The sequence below is a fragment of the Saccostrea cucullata genome, unplaced genomic scaffold (genome assembly GCF_032062105.1).
Source record: "Saccostrea cucullata isolate Sc308-1 unplaced genomic scaffold, CSIRO_AGI_Scuc_v1 ctg7454, whole genome shotgun sequence".
NCBI lineage: Eukaryota > Metazoa > Mollusca > Bivalvia > Ostreida > Ostreidae > Saccostrea > Saccostrea cuccullata.
In genome coordinates, this window is record NW_026929281.1 from 4,443 (window position 1) to 17,663 (window position 13,221).

A 13,221-nucleotide genomic window follows, 5' to 3' on the forward strand; every position below is an offset into this window, starting at 1 on the left:
ATTTTATGGAATGGTTCTTGTCTGAGAGATTGTTGGTAGGAGTACAGAGCAGCTTGAAGGTTCCCTGTCACCTGTTGACAGATCCCCAGAATCTGCCACGATATGTCTCTGAAATGTAACTCTATAATCTGTTCCTGATGATAGTGAACTAGGGTCTGTAGATCATCTAGAGCTGTTTGTGTCTACATGTCTGTAGCACAAGATCTCTAGCATGTATAACAGGATACAGGGTGGTACATTTAATAAAGACCAGTGGTTCTGTAGAGCAGACTGTTGTTCTGGTATCAATTCACTGATGTAATGGATTCTGTTGTAAAGTGTGATATTCCATGCTCATCTTTGTAGACCAGGACTTTCCCCCTATAGCCTCAGTATACACCAGCTCTGTATTTGCATTACCCATACATATCACATAAGGCTGTGTTAACTTGACCTTGATCATATCTATTATAGATAAAGCTTCCTTGTATCTCTGTGTCTTGTAATAATACATGGCTATGTACAACATGTCTGTAATACAACCAAACTTTGCTGTTAATTTCAGCATGTGACAGGACATTTTGTCAGCTCTATACCACAGTTTCTTGTCAGATGTGTAAGTTTCCATGTGTAATATAAAAGCAGTGTACTGAAGGACCGTAGCGGTCATGTTCTGTAGCTTGAGAACTTGATACTGTGTCAGGAGGGGTGAACCTACCATATGTTGTATTGTATGTAGATATCTAATGCAGATTTGTATGTCAAATTTGCCTGGTATTTTGTAAGGATGTATTTCACCAAATAGATTTCTACCACACTCATCCTCAGAAATCAGAGTATGATCGTCTGTACAGATGGAGTTTCTGGGGTTATAGAGGACATCTATAATACAAGATCTAATTGAGGGACTATGTAGCAGGAATGCTAAACCCTTTTCATACAACTCTGACAGTCTTCTATATAATTGATGTTATTTGACGCTATGAATTTTACTCAGAAACATGTTATTACCTGGAATGAAAAAGTTAGGACAGACCCCCTCATACACCCATTTGAGGATGAGTTTAAAACAGACCCAGAGACCCCCCCCCCCCAGAAGATTTTGTGGACACCAGTGAGGTATTGCATTTTGTTGAATCACCCAGAAAACTGCCGTCTTCATGTGATAGGAACACAGTAATTTATCATCATCACTTCCTCCATTGTTAATTATTTCTGTTAAGATCAATTTAAGTAAGCCGTAAGTTAAGAATTGACAGTGATTCATTACATACACAAGTTTTTGTTCTGCTTGGGAAAAAGAAATTCTCCATTCATGATCTTAATGATTTCCTAGCTTATGTCCAATTGCTACAAAGTGACATCCATTTTTCACTATATCATCAACAACATGAGGCTGGGGCCATGAGTGACATCTGTCTATCCATGAGGAGGCAGAGGGAGGCCAAAAGTCACTGACTAAACAGTGGGCATTATCAATTTCTTTTGGTCCAATTGTTCCACTGGCACAGGGTCCATGTGGAGTAAGGTTATAACCAGGTTGTGATGAATCACATAAAGCGATCTGTCTGTATTTAGAACTAGATATATGATATCTGTTATTCATTCTAACACACGCTCTCTGGATGTATCTGTTCTTGCTATGTGACAGTAAATATAACAAAGTAAATCCCGGTGGACTATCAGAACAGTCACAGAGGATCAGTGTTTGTCTGTGTGTGTTGTAATACTCAGACTGAGATAATTCCCAGATCACACGGTGATTATTTGGCCATTCCATATAGTCTACATCTGATCCTCTCATTCTGAATCCTTCTCTGTAACTTCCACTTAGCATCTCTCTGATCCCATCACTTGTTGTCACTTGATTTTTCACCATCTCACTGATGTCCACCATATCTCTCCTCATGGCCACCAGTTGTGAGGTCCCCACTATGTGACACAGTCCCACAAACACAGATTCTGATATGCTAGGTATGACTTTAGTACTGAGAATGATTAAAGTGGAATTTATATTCTTGTATAATTAATGTTTCACTTTTGTAAATCTATAATTTAATCATCATAATTGATAATTTTTACATTCATAAATCATAATATAAAAAATACCTCCTCAATTGAATCAGTTATTTTTCAACTCAATTAAATCATTAATTTTTTTAAAAATAGTGACTAAAAGTGTCTAGGATATATATTATATTTTAAATTCAGTGGTGTAAAAAGTTAAAATCAATTTTATTGTCAACAAATTACACTGATTACACTGATTCAGATGAATAAGGAATTGTTTTTACAGTTATAAATTCTTGTCATTAAAACTTACGTTTGTGAGCTTCTAATGGAGTTCATTTTCAGTGACGTCTATTCCTTTCTGCTAATGTGTAGGCTAGTGTAAAGTCACAGTTTTAACTTCAAGGAGCTTCCTCTCGATAGGTATTGGGAGGTCAAGATCAGAAATCTACAATTCTAATTTGACAAGTGAATATAACATTGGAGACGTATCTCAGTTAACTCTGCTTAGGAATTATGGAAACTTTCTTACTGAATCAAATTCGATCAAATGTTGTATTTCCTACTTACCCATTATAACTCAAATTATTAATTTCGTTTCCTGCATGTATTATGGACACCTGTTGCTTTTGATGAAATTTCCTGATACAGATTTGAAATTAATAACACTTGATATTTGGCTGAAAATATTTCCGGCTATGGGATTAGTTTTGTCCTTAAGCAAAAGTGAAGCATACAATGTAATAGGATAGGTATAAAATTGTGGATTGCTAAGAATTTTTTTTATGTCCCACCATGAATATGGCGGGGAGAAATAGTGTTTGTTATGTCCGTCTTCTGTCATTCTGTTACACTTTGCAATTAGCTCAGTTCAAAGCTCAGATTCAAAGAAACTAAGATATTGTCATCAAACTTCATATGCTGTTAGATATTAATGAGAGTTACTCAAGTAGCCAAGTTACCCAAGAATTGTTATCCGATTTCGTCGGTCGACGTGCGTCACAACTTTATGTACTGGCGATAGTGTACTTTATGTACTGGTGATAGGGCGGGGCTCTATTGATCATAGAGTTAAAATGCATTAATTCTTTGAAAATCTTCTATGCTTCTGGGTATTAAATAAAATAACTAAGTACATAGTTATGATGAGCAAGAGAGTGCCTCTACTAAAATTGTGAATTTTATCACTCTAGGGTCAAGGGTTCTGGTGTTAGGGTGGGGCTCATTTGATTAATATAGTGAAAATATATTAACTCTTTGAAAGTCTTCTTTTCTGCCCCTGGGTACTAACTATGTGCATTGTTATGATGAGCAAGAGTGCCTCTTCCAAAATTTGTGATTTTATGACCTGAGGTTTAGGGGCTCTGGTGTTAGGGTGAGGCTCTATTGATTATATAGTGAAAATGCATTAATTCTTTGAAAATCTTCTCTGCTCCTGGGTATTAAATAAATAAACTACTATGGATCATTTAATTTTCATGACACCTTATTTTCGCTAGACAGTCATTGCCTCATTTGTAGCGAGACAAAATTGTCACGAATTGTGATCATTGCTCTATATAATCTTAAGGAGTTCTATTAAATACAAGTTGAAATTTTAACGAGCAAACGTCTCACGTATTTACGCGAAAATAAAGTTCTCATGAATAAAATGTGATTTACAGTAAGTATATAGTTATCATGAGCAAGAATGCCTCTACCAAAATTGTGAATTTTATGGCCCCAGGGTCAGGGGTTCTGGTGTTAGGGCAGGACTCTAATATGCTTATTTAGTGAAAATACATTGATTAAATCTTTGAAAATTTTCTTCTCTGCTCCTGGGTATATAATATACTAAGTATATAGTGATGAGCAAGAGTGCCTCTTCCAAAATTGTGGCTTTATGGCCCCAGGATTAGGAGTCCTGATGTTAGAGCGGAGCTCTATTGATTAATTATACGAGGGTTGTCCCAAAAAGTCGTAAACTGGGCTCATATCTTTTAAAGGAATTAAGGTATCTTTATAAAATTTTCAGGGTGGATAAAGCGTGTTCTTGGCAGATAAATTACGAAGTCACCTGCATAAAGCGGTCACCTAATTTCAAGCGAAATTAGACTGGCAGTTCCTGTATCATTCATACAAAATGACACCTGTCTGTATATCGAGTATCAGGCAGGCAAACCAGTCTGAAGTGAAATCGCCACTTTTCCCTGTCTTTAGCGGCCATTTTGTCTAATCACGTGACCTGATCTGGAGTCAGCTGATTCACAATATTTGTTACTAATGTAAATAATTGGTCAATCGGTGCGGGATCGTGAACAAAAATTAATAAATAGTCTTTATTTAATACCAATACCAACTGAGTATTTCTGACAGTGACTTGTCTGTTTATTATACAACAATCCATGTACATGTATTTAAAAAAAAGATATATACAGAAGTAAATTTTACAAATCAAGTTTAGATAAAATAATATTTTATTTATATTCTTCATTGCATAAAATATTCATTCCTGACACAAGAAAAAATTGCTTCGATGGGGGATAATGCATTTACCTTGTAAGATACAATATACAAATATTTTATCAATTTTCTGGGATTCATTGCATTTTGTTTGAATTCATGCACAGAAATCATGCGGAATAAAAATTAAAAAAATAAAAAGTGAGATCACTAATGTCCAATACCAAACTTCCTTGTATATTTTGTAGTTACATACATCATATAAACACAAATAAACTTGCATATTTGTATATAAATTCCTTTAAAAAGATGAACCTCTATCCAAAGGTCACCTCTCTATAAAGGTCACTTTTAATGTCTCCCGTAGATGACTGGTTAATACAGGTTTGACTCTAATTACGATAAGCAATGGTGCCTCTTTCATTTTATTATAGACTAGTTATTAGCTTTATAATAAATGTAATAAAATAGACAGAAAAGAAAATATGAAATTAGAAGAGGATACGTAAATGATAAATCTCTGTCAGGTGAACTCCTACAAATATCATCTGACATTAAATTAATTAAGGGATTCCATTGGCAAACTCTCTGTATTCTCCTTTCTGTAGCTATGTGTATTTTATGGAATGATTCTTGGCTGAGAGATTGTTGGTATGAGTATAGAGCAGCCTGGAGGTTCCCTGTCACCTGTTGACAAATCTCCAGAATCTGCCATGATATTTCTCTGAGAAGTAAAGGTATAAGGTGTCCCTGATCATAGTGAACTAGGTTCTTCAGATCATCTAGAGCTGTTTGTGCTCGCATTGTGTCTACATGTCTGTAGCACAAAATCTCTAGCATGTATAACAGGATAAAGGGTGGGATATATAATACATCTTCATGATTCTGTATAGCAGACTCTTGTTCTGGTATCAACTCACTGATGTAATGCATTCTATTGTATAGTGTGACTTCCACTGCTACATCCTGTCTCATCTTTGTAGACCAGGACTGTCTCCCTACAGCCTCAGTATAGATCTCTGTATCCACATAATGCGTATACATTACATATGGTTGTGCTACCTTGACCTTGATTATCTCTATAATAGATTTAGCTTCCGTGTATCTAAGTGTCTTGTAATAATACATGGCTATGTGCAGCATGTCTGTAATACAACCAAACTTGGCTGCTAATTTCAGCATGTGACAGGACATTTTGTCAGCTCTATAACTCAGTTTGTTGTCAGATGTGTAAGTTTCCATGTGTAATATAAAAGCAGTGTACTGAAGGACAGTAGCAGTAATAATCTGTAACTTGAGGACTTGATATTGTGTCAGGAGGGGTGAACCTATCATCTGTTCTATTGTATGTAGATATCTACTGCAGATTTTTATGTCAACTTTGTCTAGTAGTACTTAAGAACGTAGTAATTCATCAAATATATTTCTATCAAACCCATACTCAGAAATTAGAGTATGATCATCTGTACAGATGAAGTTTCTGGGTTTATAGAGGACATCTATAATACAAGATCTAATGGAGGGATTATGTAGCAGGAATGCTAAACCCTTTTCATACAACTCTGACAGTCTTCTATATAATTGATGTTGTTTGACGCCATGAATTTTACTCAGAAACATGTTGTTGCCTGGAATAAAAAAAGTTAGGACAGACCCCCTCATACACCCATTTGAGGATGAGTTTAAAACAGACCCAGAAACCCCCCAGATGATTTTGTGGACACCAGTGAGGTATTGCATTTTGTTGAATCACCCAGAAAACTGCCGTCTTCATGTGATAGGAACACAGTAATTTATCATCATCACCTACTCCGTTGTTAATTATTTCTATTAAGATCAATTTAAGTAAGCCGTAAGTTAAGAATTGACAGTGATCCATTACATACATAAGTTTTTGTTCTGCTTGGAAGAAAGAAATTCTCCATTCATGATCTTCATGCCTTCCTAGCTTATGTCCTATTGCTACAAAGTGACATCCATTTTTCACCATATCATCAACAACATGAGGCTGGGGCCACGAGTGACATCTGTCTATCCATGAGGAGGCAGAGAGAGGCCAAAAGTCACTGACGAAACATGGGGCATTATCATATTTTATTGCTCCTAATGTTCCACTGGCACAGGGTCCATGTGGAGTAAGGTTATAAGGTGATGATGACTCAGATAAAAAGATCTGTCTGTGTTTAGAACTAGATATATAATATCTGTTATTCATTCTGACACATGCTCTCTGGATGTTCCTGTTTGTACGTCGTGACAGTAAATATAACAAATTAATCCTGGTGGACTACCAGAACAGTCACAGAGGATCAGTGCTTGTGTGTATGTATTGTAATACTGAGACTGAGATAATTCCCAGATCAAATGGTGATTTTTTAGCCAGAGCCAGTACATAATGTCTACATCTGATCCTGTCAGTCTGAATCCTTCTCTATAACTTCCACTCAGCATCTCTCTGAACTCATGACTTGTTATCACTTGATTTCTCACCATCTCCCTGATGTCCACCACATCTCTCAATTGTTAAGGAACACATTGCATTTACCTTATTTTACAGGAACTTGCTGTAAATGGTATATACAGTTTTAAAAACAAACGTTTTAACATTGTTTCAGTCAAATGAAACATATCTGGTAAGAAAACTGACCTACCATTAAATTTTTCCAAGAAGGCTAACCAAGTACATAAATCTGCTTTTACTTCTTTGTTTAGTCTAATGCGATAATATGCTTTTGTAATGCCAATAGTAGTGTTGATAAGTCGCCTTAAGAATGCTCTACCTGGCAAGACCACATTACACGCAAAATTAAGAATACCAATCACTGACTGCATGTCCTTCAAAGTAATCTTTCTGCTTGGTAAAAGGTGTTCAATTGTATCTCTACATTTTTTAACTTTATCAATAGGTAACCTTGCCTCCATCATCTCGGTGTCTAATTCATATCCCAGAAAAGTCATTACTTTGTTAGGACCAAATGTCTTATCCTTAGCCATAGGTACACCTATGTCGGCGCAAACTGTTAAAAAAGTTTTTTGTGGCACTCTGTCGCAGATTTGTCAACAATTAGAAAATCATCTAATACATGAGTCATAAATTTAATTCCTAATTTTTCTTGTGCAATCCGCTGAAGTGCTGTACTAAACCTTTCAAATATACGACAGGAAGAACTACAACCCATCTGAAGACATGTGTCAAAATACCAATGACCTTGCTAAGTGAAACCAAAGTATTCAAACTGTGATGCATGTAAGTTGATAATTCGAAATGCATTAGAAATATCTGTTTTGCAACAAAATGATCCTTTCCCACACTGCTTAATGTTTTGAATAGCATCCTCTACAGAAGAGTATTGAACAAATGACTCTTCCTCGGGTATGCCATCATTGACAGACTTACCTTCCGGATATGACAAATGATGGATCATACGGTACTCACCCTCTGTTTTCTTGCTAACTAGACCTAAAGGGGAACAATTTAAAATTGGCAGTGGTTTCTCTTTGAAAGGACCCATAATTCTACCCAAATTTATCTCCTTTTCTAACTTTTTGCTAATAACTTCTGGTAAGTCCAGTGCTGATTTTAGATTTTTTGAAAGAGTATTTCTACTTTCCCCTGTGTAACCAATGTGGAAACCATATCGAAAACCATTAACTAAAAATTCTGTTTCTATCTTATCATACCCCACCAACCAGTACTCTAATCTACTGGGATTTACTGGAGTTGGACCCTTTTGTGGGATAGGTTGGCTTTGAGAATTTAGCATTACCTGTGTTGATTGATGTTCCATTTCCTTGAAATGGTTTTTGGGTTCTGGATTTGTCCAAGAAACGAAATGGCCGTTGAATTGGTTTTTTACATATATAGATTGGATGGAAGCCACCACAGTTATAACATCTGTGCTGGAATTTGCATGATGAACCAAGCCTACAATACCTTCCAGCTTTGTGATAGGCAAAGCATGACCCCTGAGGGATTTCCTCATACGTACCAAATGACGAACGGTCTGGTGTTATTTTGCTTGACTTTTTTTCTGATTGTTTGAGGCGAGCATTAACATATATCTCCATATGGACATCACCCCATTCTACCTCACCTTGTTCTATGAGTTCCCTGAACTCCTTATCATATTTTCTCCAATCCCCCTTTTCCTTTGCAATTTGCCTTACTGATTCCATGTGTTTTGCAAGCTTTGGCTGTGCAAGTGTATCTTTAATGCAATATATTGTCACATACCTATTCAACACAGTTACCCAGTCATGCAGGGATAACGAACCATCCCTAACTTCGTCGTCATCTGTGGATCGCATATTGTGGATTACCACCTTACCTGTCTGATCCTGTTCCTCTACCTTGATAGAATACTTACTTTTCCCCTTTTCCTTTTTTAACAACAGAGCCATATCAACATATTGTTTTGACCAAATTTTAGATTTTATTTTGTCAGAAACAGTTGCCTCTATAGGTACTGATGAGCTTACAAAACCTGATTTCTTACCGACATTTGCTGCAGGTGAAAGTTCAGTACCTACAATCTGTGAACTGTGTTCGATTACAGCACCTGATACCAATCCTGAGATACCTGCATCCACTGACTTATTTGTTATTTGACAAACAGATCCAGAAGGACCTGCTGTTAAGCTATTGCTTGATGTAGTGGAAGCATTATTTCCCCTCCCCCCCCCCCATATTATGAACAGAGATACTCCCCTGATGTTGCAGTAATGGTTTTATCTCTGCTAACACCTTCTCCGTGACTGACTTTGTTATGGTTTGGGTTAATGCAGCCAAGGTTTCAGGAGGAACATCAAGGGGTTGAGTGCCTGTATCGACAGCCACAGCATCAGTGGTAGTGGACCCTCTAGTTCCGTTCTGTGCACGACGTGGTCTTTTCGCCTGACTTGTTTTGGACTGTTGGGCTTTATTCCTTTTGCCTGGCATAATGCTGGTAAATATATACCTATAGAAATTTAAAATTAAGGAAGAAGTATGTATCCAATATATTATGTTATGTATAAATATAAACTGTAAAAGGCTTCGGCCTTAATTGATATTAATGAACAAGAATTGTAAGACCTCACTATAGCCAGTGTAGGCCCTAACTGTAACTGTAAGAGTCAGTTAGCCTACATGACAACGTATTTGAGCATATTGATATTTAACATTACATTATATAACCACTTTCATCGCTCAGTACAATGTGTAAATCCAATACAACAAACTAGAAAGTGATGAACCTTTTCACTTCATTGATTCTGCCGCTTTTCGATAAAACACCCTGTAACACCTACAGTTGTTGACAAAAAAATTCCGGAAATGCAGTAAATAGTAGAACCAAAAGTGTTTTGGAACAGATCTGTATTTCCCGAATTGCCGTAAGCAAATAAAAGCACCCATTGTGTGACTGCAAATGCCATTAGTGAACATCACTAAGCCGCTGCTGATCAGTAAGAACTATCCGCCATATAAAGCAAAAGGCTGACGTAAGTAATAAATCACCACCTTTGAAGCCGACAACCCTCGCACCGTGTCAAATTCCCAAGAAGGCTGTAGTGCCTTTCCCACAGATAACTACCTGTTTGGCCGTTGTTAATTGTTTTCATCATTACTACAAACGAGGTACTTTAAGGGCTTGTAATGTATCTAAGCACAGTTGCAGAACAATAAAACCTTAATAAATGAATAATGAAAAACAACTATTTGTACAAGACTCAATATTATATAAAGGGATAGCAAATACAAACAGTAAACTTGTACCTTAAAAAATGAAATGCGGATTTTTTTTTTCCATAATCTGTACCATTGAATCGAACATGAGTAGGTAAATCAACTTGAAGTGAAATCGATATTAAAATCATCAAGGTAAAAGTGGGCCTAACATGAATTAAAAACCAAAACGGCTAAATGTCAAGTACAAAAAACTGCCTGAAACTTGTACCTAGGACTTGCCTAAAGTACTGTAAAAATTCACAATATTTTAGTAATCAACTAATACCGAAACAAGCAAATTGGCAGATATTTTTCCACCGAATTGTTTTATTTTTATACAGAAATAGGATAAATCTGAAACGCATCAACATGCATTTCTAGTCTAATAAAATAAACAAGCGATGGAAAATAAATCGCCGGGGTAAAAGTTGAAACTAAAATGAAAAGACCCGCATGGGTACAAACTTGGCAAGTACAAAAGACTGCCTGAAACTTGTACTTAGGACTTGCCTAAAGTACTGTAAAAATTCACAATATTTTAGTAATTAACTAATACCGAAACAAACTAATTGGCAGACATTCTTCCAACGAATTTACTTCACAGAAAAAGGATAAATCTGGAATGCTTTAAAATACATTCCTAGATATCAAATAAAAAACGATGGAAAAAAAATCGTCATCTGCATGGTAAAAGCCGAAACTAAAATGAAAAAACCCAAATAGGTTGAAACTTGGCAAGTACAAAAAACTGCCTGAAACTTGTACTTAGGATCTGCCTAAAGTACTGTAAAAATTAAACTAACAACAAAACAATCTAATTTGCTGATACTTTTTCCAACCGAATTTTCTTCCCAGAAAAAGGATAAATCTGTTATACATTATTAGACATCCTAAATGCCTATCGTACTGTTAAAATAACAAAATGTTGTATAATTTCAAAGAATATCTATCTGACAAATTGACGAACATTAAAAGTAACAAAATGGTGACAAACTTTTATGACTTAGATGTATATCTATTTTCTCGCTGAAATTAAAGCTCCCCTTATACTCCTATATAAATGAACTTTCCCCTGACTGTTCAGATGAACTCCGTCGTGAACAAATTTACGACTGCAGTCTCCTTCACGGGGAGAAACGAAATAATTCCCATGTTCCCAAAATACGCAATAACCCAGTGCTGGCAATGCATCTCTCAATATTGCGTTTACTTTGTCTGCAATATTGTTGTTCCCAAAACGAACACCAAATCGTGGCAATAATTTACAAACAATTATTTTTGCAACTTTATAGCGGCGATGCATTACCGATACCACAGATTCAATTTCTGCAGCTAACAAGGTAGCGTCGGTACTAGGACTAATATCGTTCTCCCCAATCATTAGAACAACTACATCTGGACCTAAAGCAAACACGCTCTCCATATCCTTAGATATTACATCACGAACCTTTCTTCCACCCACACCCATGTACAAAACGGAATGCGTTTCTCCAAGACCAAGGCTCGCAGAATACCTAATGTCACCATATTTCAAGAATTCATGAAAATGACGCACAATTGAGTGTCCAAGAATGAAAACTGAAGTTTTACTCATAGAAGACATAATGAAATAATTTTACTCACCAAAATCTTGATAAAATAAATAAACTTTGAAACAACGTCCGTCCTCCAAGGATGTAGATGGAAGAAAAGGCAGAGTAACGCACCGCATGGTCAGAATTTCATTTGTTAAATTTTGATTGGTCAGATTTTGATTGGTCAATCTCTGCCTCTCCTCCCATGGTAAGACATGGAACAAAATTACCATTACAAAGCACAGCTATACGGTATTTCAGACTTTCACATTCAAGGAGGACACTTATTGATTACAATAAAAATTTTTAAGCAAACTTAAATTTATTTATGACAGTAAATAGTTTTATGCTGACGAATGATTTAATATTGCAAGTTGTTTTCATATTTGTGTTATGTTCAACATATATATTGTGTATATATCACAGGAAGAAACAAGACCTTTCAGTTAAAACTGAAAGGTGGCTTTCAGTGACTTTTCAGTAGCCATTCAGCCACTGAATGGCACATACATTTCAGTGACCTTTCAGTTGCCTTTCAGTCACATTTCAGACACCTTTCAGTCACCATTCAGCGGACATATTTCCGTTAACTTTCAGTGACCTTTCCGTCGTCTTTCAGTGACCTTTCCGTCAACTTTCAGTGACCTTTCTGTCGTCTTTCAGTGACCTTTCCGGCGTCTTCAAGTGACCTTATTGTCGTATTTCAGTTACCTTTCCCCCACCTTTCAGTGATATTTAATTTTAGTCTCAATTTAGCGCTTTTTTCACTATCTTATGAATTTATGATCAAATATTTTTTTACCTTAACAATGAAGCAATATTTTGACTTAAGATTTATTTTTCAATCTTAATTGTGTTTTTTACTTATCGTAATTGAATTCGCGTACCTTAAAATATGACATTGTCTAAATAATATTATAAAATTATTTTAAAAAAAATAATTATTCAAAATGATTTTTAATTTTCTAATTAGATTTAGAAAACAAAATTTCGAAAAGTGATAAGGAATGATGATCCGATAATCGAATCAAAATTTAAATAAATGCCTCATAACATTCTATAGTGCTTATAAGTGTATTTTTCATGGAAATATCTATTTTTGATTCATGAGACAGAATTCATTTTATTTACAGCTTTTCTAGATTAAGATCTTTTATATACCTGATCGATTTCGTTTCTTAATTAATTGTCAAAACCGCAGGATATTTTAGCTTCTAAAAGACATCATTTTAAAATCATTTTACATTGATAGAATAAATCATTAATACATGCCTCTCGTAGAAAATACTAAATATTGTAGATTTTAGCTTTTAAAATGATACTGTTTTAAATTTATTCTACTAAGTTTCTAGATAGAGAATTTACAACGATCTCGCATATCTTACACAGGAACAGGTGCCTGTCGCTGATAATTGTCATCATCCCGATAGGAGATGTGTAATTAATCAGTCTGTTCCCAAAATCTGCACAACTAACATAGAATATACAAAAGATATACAAGATATATAC

General features: G+C 35.6%; 1 protein-coding gene across 1 annotated transcript; it reads right to left on the minus strand.

Annotated features, from left to right (window-relative positions):
* Positions 1-1,182: 1,182 nt before the first annotated feature.
* On the minus strand, positions 1,183-1,924 carry LOC134280294 (uncharacterized). The gene has a single exon (XM_062762696.1). It carries the CDS (start codon positions 1,886-1,888, stop codon positions 1,301-1,303), a length of 588 nt encoding a protein of 195 aa, XP_062618680.1. The 5' UTR covers positions 1,889-1,924; the 3' UTR covers positions 1,183-1,300.
* Between the last annotated feature and the right edge of the window lie 11,297 nt (positions 1,925-13,221).